General features: G+C 56.7%; 1 protein-coding gene across 2 annotated transcripts; it reads left to right on the top strand.

Annotated features, from left to right (window-relative positions):
• Nucleotides 1–663: 663 nt before the first annotated feature.
• RADIL (Rap associating with DIL domain) lies at nucleotides 664–26688 on the top strand. 2 transcript variants are annotated; one of them, XM_082064072.1, is made up of 16 exons: nucleotides 664–728; nucleotides 5024–5128; nucleotides 8055–8613; nucleotides 13387–13691; nucleotides 14729–15394; nucleotides 15565–15602; nucleotides 16684–16844; nucleotides 17513–17625; nucleotides 18720–18954; nucleotides 19908–20080; nucleotides 20733–20883; nucleotides 21203–21393; nucleotides 22077–22473; nucleotides 22724–22863; nucleotides 23848–23987; nucleotides 24306–26688. In XM_082064072.1, the coding sequence occupies exons 2-16, from the start codon at nucleotides 5093–5095 to the stop codon at nucleotides 24409–24411; spliced, it is 3411 nt and encodes a 1136-aa protein (XP_081920198.1). In that variant the 5' UTR covers nucleotides 664–728; nucleotides 5024–5092; the 3' UTR covers nucleotides 24412–26688. The 2 variants fall into 2 exon arrangements, with proteins under 2 accessions (XP_081920198.1, XP_081920199.1); XM_082064073.1 differs by lacking the exon at nucleotides 664–728 and adding an exon at nucleotides 3895–3999.
• Nucleotides 26689–26714: the final 26 nt, after the last annotated feature.

Here is a 26714-nt window from a genome sequence, read left to right as displayed (position 1 = left end):
CCCCCCATGCTGCAATGCTCGGCAGCTTTCCTGGAGAGCTGGGGAGGGTTCCCTGCTTCCAGGGGCAACTGAACTCACCCCGAAACCTGACCCACAACTTCCACCTCACTCATAATTTCTTTGCTGCTGGCAATGGGGCTGGACTGGAGGCCTCCTGACTTCACTTTGCCTTTGTGCTGTCATTCTCAGAGTGTGTCTGGGTGGCAAACCCACCTTCCCAACCAAAGAGTAACCGCTGCACCATTGGACGGAAAACACACACTTAACCAAATGGAGATTTTTTAACAGCGAGAGGCAGAGCATCAGCGACCACCTTGTCTGGAACAACTCCCCAGCGCAGTCACAATCCATCCCTTCCCGATTCCAACCACCAGCCACAGGAATCTCCAGGTGGACTTCGGAGCTTGTTTGATAAAACCCGTTCGGCCCAAGCGGGCAGCTGCCCACGCAGCCGAGGCGCCGCCGCCCGCGCAGCCCTGCCCGTCCCGCTCCCCGCCGAGAATCTCAACCGGGCACCGTGCCCAGCGTGGAGAACCGGGCACCCCCACGCCGTGGTGCCCCCGTTCGTCCCTCCCGGTCCTCCCCCTCGCGGTGCGGGGCGCTGCGCGGCGGGCGGCCGCGGGGGGGCGCCGCGGTGCCGCTGCGCTCCGCTCCGCCCCGGGACGCGGCCGCGCAGCCCCGGCGGCTCCGGGCGCTGCAGCCGCCGGGGCCGCGCCGAGGCTGCCGGGGTGAGTACCGGGGGCGGGGGGCGCGCACCGCGGGGGATGGCGCGGACCGACCCTGGCCGGGGTATCCCCTATTTTTTTCCCTGGGGAATGGGGTGGTGGGGAAGATTCCCCCTGTGACATCCCCCGGACACCCCCGCCAACGGGAGCCTCTCCCCGGGATGGGGCCAGCAGATCTCGTCCCCCCGCCTGCTCGGACGGGAGTGTTTGTTTCTTGTCCCCTTGGAAAGTGGAGGCAGGAGGAAAGTGGCGGGGAGGGTTGAGGCTTGCCCGGTTGCCGTTGGAGACCCAACCTGCCCTGCTGCCTGCAAAACAGCACCGGGCAGTGGGCAGGCAGGGAGGGCTGTGCTTGGGGGACTCAGCACCTTGGGGTCCTTGTCCTATTGCACACTCCTTGGGATCTATGATCCATTGCATGCCCCTTGGGATCCCTATCCCATTTCACACCCCTTGGGATCCCTATCCCATTGCATGCCCCTTGGGATCCCTATCCCATTTCACACCCCTTGGGATCCCTATCCCCTTGCATGCCCCTTGGGATCCCTATCCCATTTCACACCCCTTGGGATCCCTATCCCATTGCATGTCCCTTGGGATCCCTATCCCATTTCACACCCCTTGGGATCCCTATCGCATTCCATGCCCCTTGGGATCCCTATCCCGTTGCACGCTCCTTGGCATCTTTGACCCACTGTATGCCCCTTGGAATCTTTGACCCATTGCACACTCCTTGGGATCCTTCTCCTAATTGGTCACCCCTTGGGGACCTTATCCCCTCTTCACACCCCTTGGGATCCCACTGCTACTCCACACACACTATTTCACCTGTGTCCAGCAGCTTGGGACTGTTGTGGCATCTCAGGCCTTGGTGTGGAGGTGCTGGGATGGTCTGTGTCCCCGTGAGGCTGGAGCAGCGTCATGCTGAGTTGTAGCTTTAGCAGAGAAAACTCAGGGGAGTTTTGCTACTTGCTTGGGAAGTGCTTATTTTCAGCACTTTCCAGGACCAGTTAATTATCGCTGGAAAAAAATTATTGCTAAGGTCTTATAATTAGGCAGCCTACCGAGACTCTGCTGCTCGGAAGGCAGCGGAAAGCAAACGCTCTTTGTGAAATGTTTCTTGCCGCGTGTGTGAATAGAGCTGCTTGGGCAGAGGGCTGGCATTTGTACTTGCGCATTAGCGGAGAGCTGATGCACGTTGGCGGCTCAAAAGATCCTGCAAAAATAATGAAAAAAAAAATTAAAAAAAAAAAGGGCAAGAAAAGAATACCTGCTAAAAGGACTCCTGTTGTCCTTGCAGAATGGGGTCTCAGATCACCATAATCTATTAATGGAGCTATAGCTGCCTTCAGGAGAAACTGTTAGTTTGTCTTTGCAGGACTGGGACTGCCTTTGTATTGTTTAACCGGTCCCTGGGCTGCGGGGTCCAGGGCGCTACCGCAGAGCGCCTGCTGCTAATAATAACGCGGTAAGGAGTTTACCCACTCTGATCCGGCTAAAGATGGCACCGAGGCTGGCATCGACATTATCAGCCTCCGATCTGTCCCTAGGTTAGACAGATAAAACTCACTCAAGAAAAGGCCGGGCTCTGAAGGGGAGAGTTGATCCACAAGGGAGGGGAGTGGGGGCTCTGATTTGGAAAAGGGGGTTTGCGCTCTGCCCCGGCTGTAGGGACGGGATCTGCAGACAGGCAGGATTTGGATCCGAGGAGCGCACGTCAAAGCCGCCGTGTCCAGGGTGTTCTCATTTCCTTTGCTCTCTGAGTTATAATTTGTTCCACATTGCAGTGCCGGAGTGGCCTCTCCCTCTGCTCGCAGCATCCAGGCTGTGGTTGTTGCCATTAGACCGAGGCTGCGACCGGAGTCGTTTCCATCCAAAAAAAAAGAAAAAAAAGGAAAAAAAAATGGAAAATATTTCAAATAGAGATCTGGGGAAATTGCTTTTCTGGTTGCTGTTCTGGGATGGTTGTAGCTGAAATCTCACTGCCCATCTATGCAAAGCTGAGTCTGTGTAGGGACAAGCCCCAGGGAAATTCCAGAAGATTGAAAAGTGTTTTAATAGTGTTGCTGCTCTTCCCTAAGATGACCTGGTAGCTACAGGTTGATTGGCTTGATAGCATCCCCTCAGGGAGAAGAGGGAGAAACCTGGCTGAGGCTTTAATTGATTAAAGACTTCAGCACCAGGAATAAATTCCTGCCATCCAACGTGGCTATATGGAAATTAACTCCTGGCAAGTAGAAATTATTTCAGTCTCTGACACGAGAGATGTCTCTCTGGCTGCAATACACTTTTGCGAAGCATTTGAGTTATGTGAGGTGATATTCTTGTAAAAATCTGCACTCTCCCATATTAAAAAAGTCAATCCAGTCCAATATTTCGAGCTGACATTATACAGTGTCAAGAAAGCCGGCATTAAATAAACCTGATCCATTTCAAAGGCAGTTATCAGAGAAGATTATCACTGCTGGGCACTGCTGGCTAGTAGCATGCCCGCGGTGTTTCAGTGCTTTTATCACTAATCTGAAAGGAGAGAGAAATTATTTCTGGAAAAACCTGGGGCTGACCCAGAGCAGCACAGCATTAACAGTTTGCACAAATCTGGGCGGCAAACTGGGCAAGCGAAAGGCATCCTAACTGGAGCTGAGTGGAAAACGGAAATCTTCTTGCACCCAAAAATAATAACCGGGGTGGTACATGTTTTCCTGCCCCTGATTTGGATGATAAATTAACTACGAACCATTTTCAGCGGGAGATGCTCACGTGGGGCCTCACCAGCTCCCACCTCCAGCAGAAGTTGCCCGGGGGACAGCTGTGTGTCTATCTCCATTTCTGTGCTGGAGAATTGAACATTTTCAGGCTAATGGGAAATTCTGCTCTGGAAAAAATAGCAGTTATTTGTATTTTCAGTCAGGGCATTACCAGAACTGAATTTGGGGTTATGGCAGCCAAACCCAGTCTCTCCAGCTCGGCAGAGGGAATGTGGGAACCAAAGGGAAGGGACCAAGTGGCTACAAAAAATGTCTTACAGTGAGAGATGAGGTGGCCAGCCAGTCAGTCTACTCATAAATCAAAGAGAAACAAGGGAGGGCTTGATTAAAGCATCTAAATACTCTCGTAGATGAGAAAATACATGGCGGCCAAGAGCTTGTTAATTGAGCAGAGAAAAGCACGACAAGAATCAATGTCTGGCAACTGAAGGCAGACACAGTGGAAATAAGGCATAAATATTTAACCAGTGAGAGCGATTAATTATCGGAAGAAACGGTGAGCAGCAGAGGTGGGTTCAGCATCTCTTTGCATTTCGCATCACAACCGTCGCCCCGTGGAAGGTTTCTCCTATCGCCCCAGCTGGGCCAGCAAGAGAGGCTGGATCGAACCCACACTGAGGCTCTGATTAGGTGATTTAATTAGTTGGTGCTTTTGTCTTTAATCACAGCGGAGCCACAGAAAAGAGTATTTCTTGTGCCCTGCCAGCTCTTTCTCAGAAACACCCATGAAATCACTGCAGGCACTTTGCAGGTGCTTGTTGTTTTTCTTCCTTTCTTTTTGAGTTGTCACTGATCATGTCCCTGCAGATCGGTGCTGGGTGGGCGAGGGGACATGCTTGGTGGCTGTCCTCGATGTCCAGCGAAACAGACTGACATTCAGGAAAAACACATCTCGGTGAGAATCCCAGTGTGCTGTGGCCACTGAGGGAAGGAGCTGATCCAGGACTCATGATCCAGCTGTGGGCAAGAGGGTCCCCAGCCTGGTGTCCCCAGGGACATGTGCACTTGGGAGACGGAGATAAAGGTCACCAGATTGTTGCTGGTCCCACCTCCTCCCCTTCACCTTTCTTTTACAGCAGTTTCTTCTCCCATAGCTGTTCTCTCCCAGGCTCTTTGCAATGGGGTAGATGCTACTGGTGGACATCACCATGGCAGGGTTCGCTCTTCCTCCATCTCCCCCGTCCCAGGGCTTCTGTGTTCCTGCTGCGATGGAGCCTGAGCTTGGGGTGGGCTGGTCCTCCCCATCTATGGGCTGTGGCTGGATGAACATGTGCGAACGTGCTCATCACCAGCCACATGTCCCCCGTGGGTCCCCAGGAGCCAGCAGCCCTCAACTGCAGCAAGCGATTGGGCTGTTTAGTTTGAGGTGTAGGAATATAGTGAGGTGCTGAGCTATAGGGGATATATATATGCGGCTCAGTAGCCTGCGTGCAAACGTGATGCCCATCAGGAGGGGAATCACAGCATCTCCGAGCCTTCCAAAGCCACCGCGCTGTGAACAGCCCAGGACCGCTCCTCCTCTTCCTCTTGCAGAGACGTGACAGGCACGCGCCTGGGATGATGTGTGACACGGGGGACGGACTGTTTTGAGGAAGAGGATGAATGGAAGGAGAAAAGGCCTGTGAGAAGGATGGCAAGGTAAGGAGAGGTTTGCGTGTGTGCTGGGTGGGGGCAGAGGGAAGGAGCTGCTCACCCACAGTGGGAGCAGGAACCTCGGAGCCCACAGGAAAGTCCCCGGCGGCTGCAGAGTCAGTTGTGGTGATGGAAGGACATGTGGTGGCCACGTGAATACCGAAAGCATTTGTCATAGCTCTGCAGAATGAATACAGATGGCGCTAGCCAAGGAAAGCAGCAGGTTCTGGTGTGGCAGGCACAGCGTGCGAGGAGGTGGAGGATACCTGACAGAGATCCCACCGGGAGGCAGTCACAGAGTTTTGCCTAATTCCTGTGTAGTAATTACCAGAGAAGACGTCACTGAATGCTGAAGAAAGGGACTTTTTGGAAAGTCTAGGTCATACCTCCATAGCGGCAGGAGGGGTTTTCTCTTTAACCTCCTAGGAGATGCCTGTGACCATCATGCCTGAACGTACAGATGCAGGAAGAGTCCATCTCATTATCATCTTATCATGTCCATTCCAGTCCTTGAAGGGATTAAGATCGTGCATTACTCTGTCTTCAGGATAGGGCTGTGATTTCTCAGGGGGCTGGTGAAATCGCACTTGTGTTGCTCCAGATGTTGAGTAACAGGGGGACCGGGCTAGAAGCGTCTCACAGTCCAGGCTTCATATTTTTTCCCTGTGAAATGTCTTTGCTGCTGCACTCTGTAGAAAATGCATTCGATGGAAAGAGCAGGAAAATAGCTGAGCTATAAATAACATATTCAAAACCAGGCAGGGACCTGCGAGAAGCGAGGATGGTGTCTCTGTCTGTGAGGTGGACTTGGAGGAACGATTTTACCAGCAGCAGATGTTAAAAGGTTTCCCTTTGTGCTGGAGGTGGAGGAAATTAAATCCATGAACTGAAAACAGTGATTTGATGATGAAGTTTTGTCTTTTGCATCCTTAATGGTGAAGTCTCCTAGGGACACTGGTTAGTTTTTCCTCTGCCCGATGTTAATGAGGGCTGGCAGGGCTGTGCTAATAGCCCGGGGAAGCTGTTCTTGAACCCACTGTCTGCCAGTGCCCTGACCTGCTCCCCAGGTTGGGTCACTCCCAGGAGGCGTCACACAGCAGACACCAAGTGATATCCCCAGCGGGAGAAGCAGCTCCAGGCTCAGCTGGAGGAGGAGCAGCAGCGTGGGGAGAGTTGTAGCTTTAACCCCATCCCTGCCTCAGTTTCCCCAGTTGCAAGGTGGGAGCAGGAACAGCCTTCCCCAAACCCAGCGAGTTGTGGTGAAGCTGTTGGGCCAAATGCTCAGCTGGAGAGGTACCAAACACAAGACACTAAGCTCTGCTTTGCAGGCTAATGGCAAAGCCCAGTTTCAGTGAGCCAGACGGCTGCAATGTGCTGGGTCTGGGGCAGCCGCTGGCTCCCCTCCCTGCCCTGCAGCACCCAGACAACGGCTGCATCCTCACTTTTGGAGATGGTGGGCTGGGAAAAAGAACAAACCCTGGCGTTTTTACAGTCCTGGTGGGAAAGGGGTGACTTGAGGTGCAGCAGCATCGCAGGATGGCACAGCTCCTAGACACGTCCTGCAGCCTTCGTGCTTGCTGGTGCCTCAGTTTCCCCATCGGCAGCATTCAGTTGGCCTCTTGTCCCAGGCTGGGCGGATGCACACCCTGCAGACATGCTTCGTGCACAGCAGGGAGGTTGGGTTAGAAGGTGACCTCTTCCATTAGCAGCAGGGACGCTTTTTCTTCCTGAATTAGATGGTGGTTTGGAGACTTTCCAGGGCCAACATCATTCTGCCTGATAGTGCTGGGTTTGCTCAGGCGGTGAGATCCTGCCCAAGTGAGACGGGGCTGCAGATGCAGAAAACTGCCAGCACCCACATCTCCCCGGCCATGCACAGCTGGATTGTGCTGACCGCTGCATCAAAGCGCTCTGATGGGACATTTTGGGGGTCCCCCGTGCATGCACCAAGTCCCTGCCTGTGCCTGTTCACTGCACGTTATAAATCCAGAGGTGAGGGAAAACCCCGTCCTGTCCCAATCAGAAACACTCAGATTCTCTCTCCGGACCTTCCCCGTCAGCGCTGTGTGGTGCAGCCGGCAGCGCTACCAGCGCCGTGCAAGCGCCAGCTGTTTGTGCACCCAGGATGCAATTCCAGAGCTGGCCCCAGATGTCGGCAGTGACATTGGGCAGGACCGTTGTGTGTCGAGAGCCGGCGGAGCATCGTGGTTTCCAGCCCGTTCCTGGGGACCGAGGTGCAGCAGTCGCACGGCTGTGGCCACATCTCCTCCAGTCGCTGCCCCGAGCAGCCCTGCCCTGGCTAATGTGACAAGGGCAGAGTTGTCAGCGATGCCACCGCGTGCTTTAACATCCTCCGCAAACTAGCAACAGCCAAGAGATTTGCCAGAGTCAGGACATTTTTAGAAAGGCTAATTAAAGCCCATTTTCACCCTGTGCCTCTCGGTGAGCAAAAGCATTTAGCGGTGACCTTAGAGTGATTGAATTTGCACTTGAGCTTTCTGTTTCACCTCTAAAAAAAAAAAAAATGGGATTGCTCCATAAACTCGTTAGTGTAAGTAACTGCTGACGCCTTGGCTCCCGAGCGGGATGGGCCCCGCCAAGTCCCGCTGAGCTCTGCTCTCCTCCTGCGTTTTGCCTGGGCAAGAGGGACCTATTAATACACATGATGCAGAAATTTGGGATCACTCCAGGCTATGTGTTCAGGGACAAATCCATCCTGAAGTAACTGTGCTGATGCCAAGGAGCCCGGCTGAGCTTGGCTGCTGGTGTTCTGGGTTGCACAAGGGGAATGTCCCTCACTGCCGTCCCTTTCCACCTTGGAGGTGACAGCAGCTCCTCTGTGGCCACAAGCCAGTTCCTGCTTGCTCTTCCGTGCTGCACATCTGGCCTCCAAACAGCTGATTTTTCCCTTTTTCCCCTCTTCCCTGCCCAGCTGCACCCCATGACAACCTCATGCATGATGTTTTATGGGTCCTCCTCCACCATGGCTCCACCATCCAAGAACCGGTTGAAGCGCCAGAGCCGGATTTTCTCCCAAGTCTTGTACCGAACGCTGAGCTACAAGGATCGGAGCTCAGCCTCCGCTTCCCCGGCAGGCGGTGAGGATGATCCAGCCGAGCTCTCCACCCAGCTCTCAGCCCCTGGCGTCCTGAAGATTTTCGGGGGCAACATCTGTGCAGGCACCAACTACAAGAGCGTTTTGGCGACGGGCAGCTCGGGCGCGCGGGAGCTGGTGAAGGAAGCCCTGGAGCGCTACGGGCTGAGCCAGCTCAGCGCCGGGCAGTACGCCCTGTGCGACGTCATCGGGAAGTTCGAGGGTCCTGAGAAACGGTGGCAGACGGAGGGACTGAGGGTCCTGGGTGACCACGAGAAGCCGCTGCTCATCCAGGATCTCTGGAAGCCCAGGGAGGGTTTCTCGCGGCGGCTGGAGCTGCGCAAGAGAGCGGAGGTGGAGGAGCTGGCGGCCAGGGATGTGGACACCACCACTGCAGGTCAGAGCCGGGCACGGGGCAGGGAGCAGGTTTGGGGAGCTGTGACCCCCCCAGACTGCCTGTGGGAGATGCACCCCCCACCAGCAGCTTTTGCAGGTGTTTTGTGCATGGCGGGGCATGGTGCGAGTGGGAGGGTAACCACATTTTAGCTGTAAGGCTCCTGGGTAGAGCTGGTACTCAGTGCTCTCCTGCACAAGTTTGGTACTGGCAACCTCAGATATTTACCCCAGCCAGTCTAGGGGTTCATACCAAACCCCAACTCGTGGCTGAGCTGGACAGGTGAGACCATCAGTGTTGCCTGTATCACTGAACCAGCATCGTGGCATCCTTGGCACAGCAGACCCCTGTACCCCAATCTCCCCATGGGCATCCCCCAGGCCAGACACCCTGTGCAAATCTGCAGGAACAACTAAGCAAAATGAAAAGCTAATGAGGAGAGAACAGTGTAGGGTAGGAGAGCCCCCTCAAGGTGCCTTCTTGAGCCTGGGGCTGGCAGGAGGAGATAAGTGCATCGTTAGGAACCAGCAGGTTAATAAGTGACCCCGGCACACACTAATGAAGTTTTCCTTCTGCCCTCAGATAAAAACCCCACAAGGGCAGAAAGGTTTTAAATTAGGTTTTTAATTGCATGATGCCCTTGATGGGTCTGACCTGCTGATGGAGGGGCCTGGGTCAGACTCAGGAGGTGTCGACTGAGGAGTTTTGTTGGATGGGCACTGACCGGTTCCTCACACCAGTAGGAAGAGATTGTGATGGTCAGAAATAACCTAAAGATCACACAATTACTCGGCAAACCCCTCCCTGTGTCCAGTCCTTGTCCCTTGCTCAGAGAGGGGACACTGCAGGATCGGTCCCAGCTCGCTGCACGTGTGATGTGAACAGAGAGAAATAGGCTCAGGCCACGGAGGGAGCTGCAGAGGTGGATGTTCTTTTCTCCACCTCTTTTTCCAGCCAGGATCAGAGAACCATTACGCGCTTTGGGAGAGCAGTGGCTCTAAAAACAGCATCTTTTGAATAGAGAGAAGGGCAAGATCCAAGCGCAATGGCTATAGCATGTGGCGGGGAGGGCCACGGGGCAGCTCCCTGCCTGAGCCCAAGGTCGCTTTGGCCTCAAATTCTCCCCCTGGGCTGCAGCAAGCAGCGTCCCCACCCGTGACCTGGCAGCCGTGGGGAGGGGGAGGCTCCCACACAGGCCAGGGGGGTGGGCAGCACCGAGCTGGTCTGGGCTTGGCATCCTTTGGCGATTTCTGATGGAGGAGCAGTTCCTGACTGGATCATGTGCCCTATGTCTGGAAATAAGCCCATTACGCTTTCAGTGTAGATATCACTTCATTTGTTTCAGCGCTCCTGGGTGGGGTGGTGGAAAGTCTCAGTTTTTTAACCTTTAGGCATTTTCCACAGCTGACCAAGATCTTCCGAGACAGAAAACCCACACCCGCGTTTATTTAGGCTGCCTGCTCTGCAGACTACACAGCCCTTTTTTTGTCTCACCCGTTAAAAATCTCACTCCTGCAGCCCTTTCTTTTGGTGGCACCAGGGGCTCTGTCACCAGTCTCGCCTCGTGCCAGTGGTGCTGCCCAAAGCAGCAGGATGGGGTCCCACCCCATCCACAAGCTGCTAGGGATGGATGGGAGTGATGCAGCGTGTCTGCAGGAGGCATCTGCTTTCTCTATACCCAGCAGCCCAAAAAAAGGCACAGAACTTCTGGTGTGAGGGGGACTGACTCCACTAGGGTCACCCTTGTCACCAACATCCAGCTGGCAAAGGTCCCCTGCCCAGGGTGGTGGGCTGCTGGTGTGGAAAGTGCAACATCTGTGCAAAAATAAAGGGACTTTAGGCTTGTAGCAGAAAAAGGACAGGGGTGTTGCAAAGCAAGATTCCCAGGGAAATAAATACCTGCAGGGCCCTTCCCCACTCAGGGCATCGCTGGGACCACTGGTGTCACGCCATCTGGAGCATTGCTGGGACCACTGGTGTCACACCATCTGGAGCATCACTACCTGCCCTGCTGCTGAGCTGGGGGAAAGGCTCCCCACCCATCTATGACCTCCCAGCAAATAGCTTGAGAGTTTTATCTGCTCAGTTACTCATTATCCTAATTAGTTTATTAGCTGCTTTCCACCGGAGAGGAAGGCACTCACTCCTCACTAATTAGCTGCACAGGTGGAGCATCTCCATAGTAAACGAGGTTGATGCGCTCCCTCACTGCCACCCCGGCCCTGTTCTTTCTGGGGAGATAAGGGAACGTCCAGGGAAAACACCCATAAACGGGAGGGTGCTGGGACAGAGGTGCAGCACTTGACATCTTTATGGCATTCATCTTCCCAATCAACCCCATTTTGCACCGTGTCCTGAGCTTGCTGGGGTTTTTCTGGGAGAGAGAAGGCTAAATCACTTGCACACTTTGAGAAACTTAGGAGTAAAGGCTGTTACATTTAAAGATACTCTGCCAGGTACCTCTGAGGATCTGGCTTTGATATACCCCAGCACAACAGTCTCCAGGGAGGATTGCCTGCAGTGTCTGCTTTGCAATAACATGAGGAAGGACTAGTCCAGTGTTGGCCCCTCCTGGGTAAATTCAAAGCGTGTTGGTTTTTGTTTGCCTGGGGCCCATGGAATTATTTATTGACTGATTTATTTCTCAGCCAGGAGAAGGGAACCTCTTTCCTAGGCTGAAAAAGAGGCGGATCCCAGCCCAGATCCCGGGTACCCCAGCCAGCAGGTTTTCCCATGGGATGCAGGATGGGATTAGAGGCAGCAGAGTGGTGGGGACCAGCAGACGCTGGCCAGGGGGTGTGTGGTGTCCCTGCCCGGGGTGCCCAGCTCTCCCTAAGGGACAGGGTACGATTCGGCCGCCTTCCCATCCCCATCACCATGTGGCTTCAGCAGCTGCCAGCTCTGCTGGGGCTGCGCTGTGTCAGGGATGCTCACAAAGCGTTTTGGGTCGGATAACCTGCACACGCTCGGGAGGAGAAAACCGTACCAGAGGACTGAAAAAGAAAATAACCTGTTTTATGGAGGGACTTTGTTTTGCTCAGGAAAAGAGCCGTGTTTATCTTTCCAGTGCAGCTCCAGGGTTAGTGGGGAGCCTGTGACAGGGGCTCTATGGGTAGTAAAAAAGCTGCTTTTTCCTACACAAAATAAATACAGAAGCTTCCTTTTCCCTAGATAAGAGACCGGTGATGGCGTGTTTTCTGGGCAGTGGGACCCCAGTTCTGGCAGCCCTTGCTCCTCCCAGTGCAATGAGCTCCAGCAACAGCTGCTCCCCAGGATCCAGCCCCTCTCCTCCTCCATTTCCCCCAGCCGGGCTGGGACCTGCATCGCCCTGGCCGTCCTTCATCTCTTTGGCCCATTTCCATGCTGTGGGTTGGGAATGGGGCTCCTGGAGGGAGCCTGCAGACACATTTTGGGGTGGCCTTTGACATCCCCAGCGGCTTGGGCTGCGCTCCTGCCCGGACGCGCTTGTTGCACCCCCTGGATTTCACATCTGCAGGACGCAGGCGTCCCATGCCGTGCTGCTGGCCGTGATGGGGACGTGAGCAGGGCCAATTGCCTTTTTAAGAAGGATGCGGGGCACTGGACCGCTTGGCCGTGCTTTGCCCTAATCCCAAGGCATGTAAACAGCAGGGGCTATTTTTCTCCTTCTCTCCCTGCCATCTCCATCCCTATCTCTTTCATTTTCCCAGCAAAGGAGCGCTTGATTTAAAACAAACAAACACAAAAATGTATTTCAGAACCGACAGCCCATTCCTCACCAAATAAGGCAGATGACATGTTTTTTTTTGGGTCTGAACTTGCGAGTGTCCCTTTAAGCAGCCCTGGGCACTAGGCTCTCCGCTCTGCTGTCCCCAAATCCTGCTGGTTGTCCCCAAATCTCCCTGGCCGAAGCTGTGAGCGGGGCTCTGGCTCCGTGTTGCACTGATGCAGCTGCACTGCTCCTACCACAAGAATATCCTTTAGTTATTTTTCCTTTTCTTCATTGCCCCTGAATGCCAGCGACCTTCTCCCAGGAGGCTGCCCGCCCAAGGTACGAGCATCGCCCATCAGACCTACAACTTCTTATTTTCTCCTGCAGAGCTCAAGCCGTGCTTGTAGTAGAAGGGGATGGGGATACCACGCAAGGGGCTGCTTTGCAGCTCGGCCAGGCCTGTTCTTTCACTCCAGCTCCCATTAGTCTTGCAGATGGCTTTGCTTGAATTGATGCTTGGGAAAAGTTAATTACAGCTTGCTCCTGCAGCAGGCAGACAGGCGGGCAGGCAGGCTCCACTGCAGCTCACAGCTCTCACGCTTGGCTGATGCTTGTGGGGTGCCAGGGGTGCTCCCTGCAGCTCCTGAGTGCTGAAGGCCTGAAAGCAGCATCCAGGTCCTTTTTTTTTTTGGCAAGAATTGAGATAAATTTCTTTTTAGCACAGATTTTGTCTCCACCTCCCCAGCCCCGGCCAGGGTGCGTGGGGGATGCTGCAGACTCTGAACCCGGCCTTGCTGCCCCCTGGTCAGTGGGGTTTGGGGGCTGGGTGGGCTGGGGCACCCCCTTTTTGATGATGGCATTAGGGCACAAAATTCCCCACTTTGGTGTCCTGGTGTCACCCTTTGGAGAGGGCAGGGGACCACGGGAGGGTGTGCGATCCCGGGAAGGGGGCTCTTAGCTGCTCCATCCCCACTCCCACGCTGCAGCATCCCCCAGCCGTGGGGTGCTGCGGCTGCGGGGGTGCCAGGAGGTGGCGGCGGTGGGGGGGCTGAACGCTGCTCTCTCCCCCCCCCCCCATCCCGCAGGCATCAACGCTCAAGCGCGGAAGCTGCAGCGGCACCGGGCGCGGGGGGCCCGGCGGCCGCCGGCGGGGGCTGAACGGCGCGGGCCCCCCCCGGCCCTGCGGCGCAGCCTCAGCGAGACCAGCCTGGGCTGCCCGGTTCGGCGGACCGGGACCGGGACCGGGAGCGGGACCGCGGAGCGGGTCCCCCGGCACTGCTCCACCCTGCCCGGGAGCCCGGCGGCGGCGCGGAGCGGCGGCAGCAGCATGCGGTACTCCCTCTACCAGTCCCCGCACCTCCTGCTCCTGCAGGGCTACAGCCAGCAGCATGTAAGCACCGCGCTCACCCCCTGCACCCCCCGGCACCCCCTCGCTTTCCTCCCACCCCCCCAAAGCCCGGGGAAAGGGGGGCCGCTGGCATGGCCGGAGCTGCTGGGGTAAGGGGGGTGGGTGGCGCGGAAGAGCATCTTTTAGAAAACGGAGCGGTGCCAGCTTGATACTTGCGGCCATGTCCTCAAGCTTGTCCCCAAGCCTGTCCCCAAGACGGGGGCGTGGACCCGGGACCCACCACCCCCAGACAATGCCCCAGAGAAATCCCCGCAGCAGCATCCCTGCCCTGGCACCAGGGAGGTTCGGTTTTGCAGGTGATGGCTGAGCTGCCCCGTCCCCTGTCTGGGTGCTTCATTAGTGGCAAAGGTAATGAAAAGCAGCAAGGAGACAGCGTGTGTGGGAGCTCCTGCTCCCCAGTGCTGGAGGCACTTGGAGAAATGGAAAGGACTGGGATGGCTTTTGTACTTAATGGCTACTTTATCCCCATTGAGGATCTGGCTGTTCCAGGCTTTCTGGCAGGGTGACATCGGCACTGCAGCCCTTATCCCCCTGCGGCCACCCCGTTAATCCAGTTGGGGAAACTGAGGCACGGGGTGGTTGCATGAGATGCCTCAGGGCATGTGGGCAGGCTGGGGAGCGGCAGGGCAGGGAGCGGCTTCTCTGCCCGGGGTCCCACCGTCCTCCTCTGGGCAGGGGGATGCAGGCAGCACTGCAGTCCGGGGGAAAAGTGGTAAGGAAAAGCTGCTGTGGGAAGGGGCAGGGGTGAGAGGTGGAGGGAGAGACTGATCTGCCCAAAGCAGCCCCATTGACTGCATGGCCAAAGTTACTGCGCCTGTTAATTAGCGTACCCAAAGCGGGGATTGCCGCTGTCTTGCTCGGCAGTGAGGAAAACAGAGAAACATGTTTCTGCCGTGCAAAGGTGCAGCAGGCAAGGGGACAGCTGGGGACAACGAGAGGCTGCAGCACCCACTGCATGGCAGGGAGGAGGGCTCCTTCCCCCCCATCCCATATTCACGCCGTGTCTCCCCCCTTGGCAGGACAGCTTGGTTTACCTGCTGAACCGCGAGCAGCACACGGTGGGCCAGCGAACGCAGGCGAGCAAACCCAGCATCAGCTTGTCGGCCCCTGACATCTTGCCCCTGCACTGCACCATCAGGAAGCTCCGACCTTCCCGACATCGCTCGGAGGAGAAACTGGTGCTGGAGCCCATTGCCGGTGCCAGCATCTCTGTCAACTTCACCGAGGTGACCCGGACGGTCGTGCTGCAGCACGGGGACCTCCTCTCCCTCGGTCTCTACTACCTGCTCCTCTACAAGGACCCCATGAAGGCGCAGCCGCTGCCGGCGCAGACCCTGCTGAGGCTGCGCGCCCTGCACCCCGCTGCCCCCGAGGGTCCCCCCGTCTGCGGGTCGTGCGGCAGCCTGATGAAGGAGAGGGACTCTACCACCAAAAAGCGGGACCCCTCGCCCGCCGGCGGCCCCAGGGCTCCCCGCAGAAAGCTGCAGCTGGAGTTCGAGCCGGCGGCTGAGGACGTGCTCCTGCGGCGGATCATGACCCTGATTGAGCCGGGGGGGGACGACCACAAGCTGACACCCGCCTTCTTGCTCTGCCTCTGCATCCAGCACTCGGCCACCAGCTTCGAGCCGGGTGACTTCGGGCAGCTGCTGCTCAAAGTGGCCAAAATGATCCAGAGGACAGTGTGGGTCAGTTGGCTGTGGGACGGGGGTGTTGGTGGGGTGGGGGTGTTAATGGAACCCCGCCAGGGTCTTCTCCCAATCTGGCCCCCAGTGGCAGAGAGTGCTGGTCGGAGTGACGCTCGTGCCGCCCTGTCCCGCTGGTTTTCATTTTGCTTTTCCTTTCTCTCCCTGCGCAGGAGCGGACGCGGGAGCTGGCTGAGAAGCAGTCCCAGCAGTAAGTGCGACCTGCTGCCCTTCCTTGTTTTGCCCCAAAACAGAGAGATTTCAACCCAGTTCTCTGTGAGTGAGGGGAGTCCATGGCTGGCTAAAACCAGCCTCCCAGCCTGGTGGTACCAGTATACACTGAATTTTCCTGCTCAGTCCCATGCATTCAGCTCTCTGGTCCTTTCACCGCGGTGCCTGCAAGGGCCTTGCTCAGGAATATGTGGGGCTGGAAAAGTGGGTGAGCTCAGGAGGGAATAAGACCTGCAGCAGCTCTGGGGTCTTCTCTGATCCAAGACCTGGCCAAGACTTTGTACCTGTTGCCTCAGCATCCCTGAGGGACGGGGCAGGGATGGCCCCGGTGCGGGGTCTCACCCCGTTCATGCTGAAGACCCCCCATGGAGCAAGGGTGGGGCTGGCATTGCAGGTGTGCATCCAGGGATGGTGGCACTTGGTGTCCTGGGGTGGGGAGAACCACTTTGGGGCCATCACAGCATGCGGGGGGCTGGCTCCTGGTGAGGTGTGAGCTGGCTTCCCAGTCATTTCCAAAATCCAGGCTCCAAAGCAGCATCTGGAGAAATTGTTGGTGCTTGCTGTGAGCTCTCCTTGGGGCCAAGCTCTGAGGATGCTTCCCAGGCCTTTCCTGTAGCAGGGGAAAGCAGTTCAGCAGCTGAGAAACTTCCCAGGTGCTTTTTATTTATTTTGCTTTATTTTTGAACAGCCCAGGGCAGGCTGGCTGGGTTGAATTGTCCAGAGCTGGCAGGAGCAGCACATACTTCTTGGGGAGAACTGTTCTTCAGCCATGACTACTGCAGTTCAGCTATGTTAGGGGCAGTCTCCCCCAACAGTGGCACCCCACAAAGGCCAGGTGGCCCTTGGCCAGCCCAGTCTCGACAGGGTCCCCTTTGCCATCCTACAGAGCAGGAACCACCAGATTTTTGCTTGTAAAGGGTCTTCCTAAGCGAAGTGCTGGGCTTGGGGGTGAGGGGATGCAAAAACTCTCTGGCATTGCCCCAGGCTGTCTGTTTTCTCCCCAAAAACTTGAATGGGGATGCCAAGGAGCAGCAGCCATAATGCCTGCTGTGTGTCCCCAGCCAGGACCCTGCCACCTTGTCCCGCTTCACCATCGCAGACCTTCTCCCAGACCTGCAGCACATCCTCTTCTGGATGGCCAATGCCATCGAGGTCCTGTACTTCATCCAGCAGAAGTCGCCCACCTACATCCAGAGCATGGAGGAGCAGCTGGATGTCAAAGGTAAGGCTGGATTCAGCGCCCTGCTTGCTTCTCCAGCCAAAGTGACTTTTCTCCGCTAATCCCTTGTTGCAAGCGGTGGTCAGTTCCTCTGAGATTCTCCTTTAACCTCCTGTAATCCTCATCGGCAGGGATGTGTCTGTGGCACTGGCTGGCATTGTTATCTGTGCAGGAGGAGCAGCCTTGTGTCGTGCCATGGTGCTGCTGCGCTTTGGGGACGGGTTGTGTCATGTTGGCAGCCGACCACCCCCTTTCCACCACGGCAGGGGGGCTTTGTGTCCCTGGGGATGCTGCGGGGGCACCTGGGTTTGCAGGCAGCCCTGCAGAATGGCTTCCCAGCATTAAAAAAGGAAAAAAAGAAACAAAAAAGGGATTAAATCAGCTTCAGAAATCTCTGATCTATGCAGCAAGTTAAAATGTCCATAGGCCAGGCTGTTGGAAGGAGGGTGCAGCCCTGAGCTGCTGGCAGCTGTGCTGCAGCATTGTGAGCTGTGGGGGATGGCAGGTGGGCACCTGGGGACAAGAAGAGCATCTGTCCCCACTAAGGAATGCTATGGTGGTGATGCCAGCCTGGGAGCACTAATAACCCCCGCTCGGGGATTTGGGGAGCGGGGAATCCATCCCGCCTTGCTGCTGCGGGTTTGCTCCCCATCCTCCTCTCCGCCCCGCAGGCTCCAAGGAGTCTCTGTTCTCCTCGACCATCACCGCCAGCGAGGAGGCGATGACGGTGCTGGAGGAGGTGATCATGTACACCTTCCAGCAGTGCGTCTACTACATCTCCAAGGTACGTGCTCCACAGGGAGGTGGCAACAACCCACAGGGCCAGCACGAGCATCCCCAGCAGCTCTTTTTTTTAAGCTTTTACTTTCTGGCAGTTGCATCACACCGAGGTGTTTTCCTTTGGGCTGAAGTGCCCCATGTTTTGGTCGCAGCCCAGGAAAAGTATTGAATTACTGCGGCGTGTTTCCCTGCCTGCAGTGCAGCGGCTCGGGGGAGGCGTTTGGGGAGAGCTGCTCGGCTCTGGCCAGCGCAGCATAATGGTGCGATTCAGGGCGTGATGGAAAGGGGCCCCTGGACCGTCGCTGTTGGACGCTGAGAGCCGAGCAGCATCGGGAGCAGGGAACAGAGTGGGCAGTGTGAGGCAGGAGAAAAAGCTGCCTGTGTGCTGGCATCGGCACACAGCGACATAGGAGTCGCTCCTGCACCGTTCCACCAGAGCAGCACCCGGCTCCCCAGCACCCTCACCTCCCCCTGAGCCTCAGCAGAGGTGGGTGCTGGGTGCTGCTCTCCCATTGAGGCAATAGGGAAAGGTCCCAGAGGGTGCTGGACACTGGAACAGGCTCCCCAGGGAGGTGTCACAGCCCCAAGCCTGACAGTGTTCAAGAAGCGATTGAACAGTGCACTCAGACACATGGTGTGAATTTTGGGGATGTCCTACGCAGGGACAGGAGTTGGACTTGATGGTCCTTGTGGGTCCCTTCCAGCTCAGGACATTCTGTGACTCTATGAAAGGTCATCCCCATCGGTCCTGGTTTTTCTTTCATCCCCATGCCCAGCTGGTCGACCACTGCCCTGCTTCAGAGCAGTTTTCAGATCCCTTTAGCTGAGCCGTCCCATGCTGCCACCTCCAAGTCCTTAAAGCGACAAACATATACATATATTTATACACACATATATAGTTTTAAATACTTGCACAACACTGGAGCGCATTGAGGCGGGGAGGTTAGCAGGATCAGCCCCTCGCCAGAGCAGCACCAGCGGGGTTTGTTTGGCTTGTGGTGGTGACGGGGTCAGAAGGGTTTGGTTCATGCAAAAAGAACAAAACCAATAAAGAAACAAAACCGAGGCTGCTGTGAAGCTGCCGCTCTCTCCCTGCAGTGTCTGTACGTGTCGCTCCCGGCGCTGCTGGAGTGCAACCCCTTCCAGAGCGAGTGCCGGGACGGCTGGCGGGCGGCCCCGCTGCCCGAGGAGCTCCGCAGGGTCGTGCTCATCTACCAGGCGGCGCTGGACCTGCTCCGCCAGTACGAAGTGCACCCCGAGATCACCTCCCAGATGTTCGCCTACCTCTTCTTCTTCTCCAACACGCTGCTCTTCAACCAGCTCCTGGACAAAGGTCAGTCGTCCTCAAACACTTACCTGTAGGGAACGAGCCCTTTGGGAGAGCCATCCCAGTGCCACCGCGGGATACAGGAAAGAGCAGGCTGGAGATGGGCAGGTCCCAGCACCATTTTTGGGGATACAAGCACAGACCCAGCTGCTGTCCCCATTCCCAGGAGGGATTTAACCCCATACATACCCCATCCTCACCCCCACCAGAGTGCTGTCCTTTTGAGCCTGAGCAGAGGATGCTGGGAGCATTTAGGGGTGCAGCTCATTAATAAACTCCTGCAGCTTTGTAAATGAGGTGCTCATTAGCCCTCATTAACACAGCAGCCCCTGTAAGTGCCAGGTGAGACCTGGCCACCACCAGGAGTTACAGCTCTAGGATGCTGGGGACAGTAACCTCCATTTATTTTGCTGCTTTGGGGCAGGGGCTGGGCTCTGGCTGGAGGGGTTGTTTCCCCACACGTGCACTGATGGATACGTTGCCATCTGGGCTCCCCAGTTTAAGAAGGACAAGGAATTACTGGAGGGAGTCCAGTGGTGGGCTATGAAGATGCTGAAGGGTCTGGAGCATCTTTCTCAGGAAGAAAGGCTGGGAGAGCTGGGACCGTTCAGCCTGGAGAAGAGAAGCTGAGAGGGGATCTTACCAATATTTAGAAATATCTCAAGGGTGAGTGTCAAGAGGATGGGACCAGACTCTTTTCAGTGGTGCCCAACAACAGGGGCATAGGAGATCCCATCTGAACACAAGGAGAAACTTCTCTACTTTGAGGTGCCAGAGCCCTGGAACAGGCTGCCCAGAGAGGTTGTGGCATCTCCTTCCCTGAGCACATTCAAACCCCACCTGGACACGTTCCTGTGAAACCTACTGTAGGTGACCCTGCTTTAGCAGGTGGGTTGGACTGGATGATCTCCAGAGGTCCCTTCCAACCCCAACCGTTCTGTGATTCTGTGCCTCCGCAGGCTCCTCTCTCAGCTGCTTCCACTGGTCGCAGGGGGTGAAGCTCCGGGCCAGCGTGCGGCTGCTCCTGGACTGGCTGCGCGGCGCCGGCTTCGAGCAGCTCGCTCAGCAGTTCTTCGCCAAACTGGCCAGCGTGGCCAACCTGCTGGCCATGCCCGGCTCCCAGCTGGTCCAGGTGAGGGCCGCGTGGCCAGGGGCTTGTGGCATCGGGATGGGCACGGGAAAGGAGAGACCCTGCTCAGTGCTGGGTGTCCCTGCAGGGATACGTCCCTTCTTTCATTGTTACTAAACATTGATCATAAAATGTCAGCAAGTATTTGAAAAGTGTAGGTTGACTGACAGAGCCACCAAATATCTGACCGTTCCCTGATTTTACAGAGTTGAACATGGTTAAAAACAGACATCCCAAGCTGATTTTCAAGTACAAACTCAGCTATTTTAATAATTCCTCCTAGATTATCCTCAGATTGCCTTTCTCACTCTTCTGTAAGTTTTCCTGTGTAGCAGTGCCAGCTTAGTAATGAGAGATTCAGAACAGACCGTGAAGATCTTGTGCCTATACTGCAATATGGCTTTTTTGCCTTTATTGCTGTATCTACAGAAAGAAACTCCCCATACTAGGGGATCAACCCCCAAAACAAGGTGTTTTCTCCTGCTGTCACCAGCTGCCCCTCCCCGGGGTGGCAGGTCCGTGGGTGGGCAGTACTGAGGAGGGGATGCTCGGGCTCGCTGCATCCTGTTCAGCTTTTCCATCGCGAGCCCCTGCTCCCTGCAGAAAGCGGCTCCTGGGCTCTGCCGCTCACCCTGCGCTCTGTGTCCTCGCCCAGATGACCTGGCCGGCCCTGCGAGCCGAGTTCCCGGCGCTGAGCCCCGCGCAGCTCCAGCGGGTGCTGAGCCAGTGCCAGGCGGTGATGGACGTGGGCTGTATCACAGCGTGGCAGCCTGGCGAGGACGAGAACCCGGCCGCCTTCCAACCCGGTGAGCCCCTTGGCTTTGTGCTGCTGCCATCACCTGTGGGTCCCCTCCAAGGTTTTTATGTGCAAACTGAACAGGCAATTCCATTCCCCTCCCGGGGGCTCCTGTAGTAACTGCAGCGATCAGGAATAACCATGGCAATTTGGGTGTTGCAAAGGATGCTCAGAAGGGCTGGGGGATTTCTCTGCATTCCCAAGGGAGGGTTGCTGCTGTCTCGGAGCTCAACGTGTCCCTGATTCCCCTGGGAGAGTGGCCGAAAGCCAGGAGCCAGGAGTGGGGTGCAGCCAGGACCAGCACTAGCCTCCCTCCCTCCGCTTTTCAGATGAGATGCTGGAGTCCTTTGACAACCACCCACCCATCATCCTGCCCAGCGGGGGCTTCAAAGTGGACCTGGAGGTGGAGACGTTGGACGACAACATCTACCGGCACCTCCTCTACATCCGCCACTTCCTCTGGAGTCTGCAGAGCAAGAGCCCCCACACCGGCGTGGGGCCGGGCTCAGCACCCCCAAAGGTACCCCACGGGGAGAGTGTGTGCCGCTCCTGGGTGGGCAGGAGGGTCTCAGGTCCCCTCCAAGCCCAGTGCCCAGGGCTCACTGCCCTCGCCTGCAGCTGTGGGAAGGAAGGATGAAGTGGGGGTGTCTGCAGGCAGAGCTCCCCTTCTCCCTGCCTGTTCCCCGGCCTCCCTGCCCTGTCTGTCCCCAAGTAGCCAGGCAGGCTTGAGCAAAAGCACTAATTAGCTAATGCCTATAAAGCACAGGGGGGGCAAGACGTGCTGCGGGTGCTGAGCTAAACTGCTGTTCATCTCCAGCTCCCGGGGGAGAATGTCCCACCAGCAGGTCTCCCTCGCCCTCCCCATCCTTGCAGCACCCACAGGCTCCGCTGCCTCCTCCCGTCACCCTGGGGCCACATCACCCGGCTCTGGGGCCACAGGAGGAGCTGTGCTCCCCCAGTGTCCCCCTCCAAAGAGATGCCCCAGCAGTGACATGGGTGGCTGTGAGCATCCTCAGCACGGTCCTGGCCACAAAACTGGGGTGCGGGATTTGCGCTGGGAAGCCAGGACCAGCCCTGACAGTGTACAAATTGCCAAGGTTTCGGCTGGAGCCACCAGCAAAGCAGACAGGGTGGTGGGGTGTAGGTAGGGTGTGAAAAGCACCCGTAGGGGAGGTCACACAGGGTGTTTTTCTCCTTCTATAGAAAGAGGCACGTGCAACGCCTGAAGTCCCGGAGGTGAGCGAGAGCCCACCCGCTGCCCTGGGGATCATCCCGCAGGAGGAACACGGCTCCCTGGGGGGCTGCGCCGAGCCGGAGGCAGAATGGGCCCCCCCGCTTCGCCTGGCCACCAACGGCTGCCCCTGCGAGCACCCCACCGGCGAGCCGCAGCTCCAGGAGAAGCTCCAGCAGCTGCAGCTGGGCAGGGATCTGGCCCCCAAGGCCGGCACAGCACCCACAGACCCCTCCTGCCTGCTGACGCCACCCACCACCCCCCTGAACTTCGAGTGCGGGAGCCCAGAGTCCCCACAGGGCACCGGGAAGGGGCTGCAGGAGCCCCGGAGGAACGGGATGAATGGCACCAAAGGCAGCACCCCCGAAGGTACCAAAAGCGGATGCTGCCCTGCTTTGGGGGGTGCAGGATTTGGGCAGGAGGGTGTTTGCGGCGGGGACCTGTCAGTGCTTGGACAGGACAGGTGAGAGCAAATGAAGCATCTCATCCAGCTCCTGCCCGGGCAGAAAACAGCTTGAGGTCAGCTTCGATGGGATTTGGGGGGGCAGTTTTCTGTGGGAGGGTGTAAGGCTGGGTTTGGGCGATGCCAGAGTGGCAAAGCCAGTCTCTCTGTTGCCAGGATGCTCACCGACCCCCTACGACTACCCCACGCCAGAGTCTTCCAGCCGCAGCTCTGCCACCGATGACTTCTGCTACGTCTTCGTGGTGGAGCTGGAGAGAGGACCCATCGGGCTGGGGATGGGGCTGATCGACGGCTTGGTAAGTTTGCACTGGTGGTGGGATAGGGCTGATGCCCCTCCAGGTAGCTGGAGTAGACATGTGAAACGTATTTTACAGCCCAAGAAAAGCCAACAAAGAATCAGATCGCCTTGTACGGGAGCTAGGCTGCTTTTATTGGGGAAAGTAAGGCACAGAGTAGTCTCTAGGGAGGAGCAGATCTCTGCTCCTGCATTGCTGTGCTGCACATAGAATCAGAGAATAGTTTGGATTGGAAAGGATCTTTAAAGCTCATCCAGTGCCACCCCTGCCATGAGCAGGGACATCCTCAGCAGCTCAGGTTGCTCAGAGCCCCGTCCAGCCTGGCCTGGGATGTCTCCAGGGATGGTTCATCCACCACCTCTCTGGGCAAAAGAGACATGCAAAATCCAGCACAGCTGTCCTGCAGCTGGAGAAAGCAAAGGGGATGAACACTCTTCTGGAAGGAAAATGACTGAGCTGAGGTCTTTCCTCCACCCTTCAGCGGGTGGCAAGGGATGCAGAGGGGAACAGGGAGACTTGTGGGGTGCCAGAACAGCCCCACCAGCGACAGCACTCACTGCTCTCCCTGCTCTTGCATAAGGTGACGTGTCCATCTGGTTTAGTGCCATGGATCATCTTACTAAGTTGCCTTTCACAGCAGCGCATGAGTCAGTAGGAAACAGGGCATCACTGAGCCCTGGGGACAGCCGTGAGCAAAGGGCTCCCATCCCAGGACGGCTGCAGGTTGATGATGCTTTACTCTTAATTAAATTGAACTAGGAAAGATTGCCCGCCCTCTCCTTTCTGTGTATAAATTGATATAAAATGGAATGCTCATGTTTCCTTCCTTACACCATCAGTGACACGGTCCCCAGTGCCTCCAGGGTCCCACCTGGCACTGAGGGGGAGAGTCACTCTTCCTGGGGAGCTCAGTCCTTTGGGACCGCAAACCTTTTGTGTCCCCTCTGTCCTGGCTGGTCACTCACCGCCTCTCCCTGCCGACAGCACACTCCTCTCTGCTCCCCGGGGATCTACATCCGCACCCTGATCGAGGACGGCCCCGCGGCCACCGACGGCAGGCTCTCCATCGGGGACCGCATCCTGGCTGTCAACGGCACCAGCCTCATCGGGGCTGACTACCAAAGGTAGTACCGGGACACCTGGAAAAGGGGGAGGCAGTTGGGTGGAGGGGTTTGGAAGAGGGAGCAGAAGCTGGAGAAAAGATTTGGCAGAGTCCAGGTGCCCATGGGGCAGCTCAGGGCTCATTTGCCCTCGTCCTGGCAGCGCTTGCTTGAAGGCCAAGCTGCCCATAAAGCTACACACAGAAGAGAAACGGGCCCTGCCTGTGACACCAAGCAGGCACAGAGTGCAGGTGTTCTGCAAACGGGGGGTGTTTTGCAAACGTCTGTGAGCTGGCAGGCTCCCAGGGGACTCACCTCTCTCCCTGTTGCCGTTCTCTGCAGCGCGGTGGATCTCATCCGCTCCGGAGGGAAGAAGCTGCGGTTTCTGGTTGCCAAGTCGGACATGGAAATAGCCAAAAAAATCACTTCCAGCTCCTCTTCCTCATAGTCCTTGTGGTATGAGGGTCCTTCTGCAGCAGCTTGAAGGTGCAGCTCTGGTTAAAGCTGACCTCGGGGAGCCTGGAGTGCAAGACAGCAGCACCAGGACTGCACAACTGCCCTCGATTTGCTTTTTGGCGCCTTGCCCCGGTGCTGCAGAGGATGAAAGGACACGAAGGGTGGTGCACGCTTCTCCCACTGCACTGGCTGAGAGCATCACTCCTGATCAGTCGCCTGGCCTCATCTTATACAGTGTCATCCTTCTCAGGAGCTTTGCTGTTCCTTGGTCCCCTCTGGCAGGGGGCAGACAGGGGGTGCTCCCCACATGGGGGCTGTGGGCAGGCTCCTTCGTTCCTCTGAGCCATGCGTGGTCTCCCATGCTGGCACAGAAAAGGCTTGAAACACCTTTTGGATTTAAAGATCAGCATGTGGGACAGGCCTGAGCTTTGCTGTGGCAGCGGCCACCTGAGGTGCTGGCACATCAGCCTGGAGAAGGGTGCTCAGCTCCAGGAGTGGTAAAAGCAGCACAAGTACCCAGGAGCAGAATGCAAAGCAGGATAGCTCACTAGGAGTTAAGTTCCCTGGTATCATGCCCAAAATCAAGTGCTTTTCTGCTGCTGGGCTACAATCACGCTGCCCCCAGACCTGCTTGGGGACGTGAAGCAGCTGCAGCAAAGGGCTGACACCACCAGCAGTTCCCCGAGTCCTGGGGGGAGCCCCTTGAAGAAAAGGACTCTCTCACCCTTGCTCATGCAGCAGATTCATTGCCTGGCTGTGGCACCATGATCCTGGCAGCAGGTCCTTGGGGCTGACCCAGCAGCACGGGGCATTCACAAGTGGAGAATTTCCCCAGGCAGGAGCTGTTGCCATCTCCAAGGGGCTATGGCCGGGTTGGTGCTGCTGCCCCTGGTCCCTGCGAGCTGGGAATGGTGGGTTTGTGCCACCTGGGACCTGAACAAGCTGACACTGATTCAGACAAACAAGATCTTGGCATGGTGTCCTGGTCCTCTCCCTCCCGCTTTGCCAGGCCGTTGTGTGGCCGCCCTGTGTTCTGCCCAGCTCAAAGCATCTCAGAAGTTTGTGCTGCTGACGTGCTGATGGGTGCTGACGAGCAGCAAAAGGCTCCCTGTGGAAGGTCAGTCCTGAATGTCCCAGAAACAGCTCTGCTATCTGCTGCCAACAGCAATGGTGTCACCAGAGCTGAGGTGGCAGCTCCACCGTGCGGCTGGCCCGACCCTGCACACCCGGCCTCCCGCCTGCCACGTCCTCGCTGTGCTTTTAGCAACGTTAATGGGATAAACCCGACCTGATTTCCACATATAGACAGGTACCGAGACCTAGTTCAGCTGAGCCCTATGAAGACAGCCTGCTGCAAAGCCCTACATCACACCCTGCGCTTAAACCAGCACGGACCGGGCTCGGGCAGCAGATCAGATGTTCACATGGCACCTCCCAACAACAGTGCTCCGAGGATTGTGATGCTAAAAAAAGGGATGCTTAACAAGGTTGGCCTTAATTAAACCTCAGCTACTTCATCGCTGTAGTTTTGGTTTCTGTGCTTAGTCTTGCACTTTGCAGAAGGAGAGAGATGCTGAAATCATCCATGCAGGGGAAACACTCCATGCAGGGTAAACACTCCACTGGTGGATTTCAACGCAGCCTGGCCTGCCTTTTCTATGGTAAGACAGACCTTCACCGAGACACTTGTGCCTTTTGCTTCTCTGCTCTGCCATGCTCAAGCCAAGCGGCCCGGGGTGCCGTCTCAGCAGGACTGGGAGCGACGCAGCCCTCCTACCACTGACTCGGCTGTAGCAGGCAGGTGAGCAAAGGCTCAGGGCCTCACGGGGCTGCTGGTGATTCACTCGACGTTGAATCAAGTGGGTGTGTTGGTCTGATCATCCCCCATGGAGCTCAGCAGGTTTGCAGGGCTGGAAATGGGCTGTCTGGAGCCCCTGGGCAGGCTGCATGCACTCCCTACTCCCCCCTGCCCGGGAGCCAGGGCTCAGGGGCGGCTTGGTTTGCACTAGACAGAACCGGGGTAACCAACACAACCCTCCGCAGGCTCCCCCGAAGGTGGGAAACAGCCCCAGAGCTGTATGTTGCTCATGGTGCAGTCAGGTATTGCAACAGACTGTAAATAAACCCAGCTATTTACCAGTGTGCATGAGGGCTTGCTTCTCCTGGGAGGAGCAGCAGGAGGGATTTGCTTCCCCCATTTGTTAATACTGTACAGCTCGAGTATGTATAAACTTCTCACGCCGATACGGAACACAGCATGGCGCCTGTTTGACACTGGGCTGATGTATGTTAAGA

This window comes from Streptopelia decaocto (assembly GCF_964273445.1).
Source record: "Streptopelia decaocto genome assembly, chromosome: 13".
Lineage (NCBI taxonomy): Eukaryota > Metazoa > Chordata > Aves > Columbiformes > Columbidae > Streptopelia > Streptopelia decaocto.
This window is presented reverse-complemented; position numbering and strand designations above follow the sequence as displayed.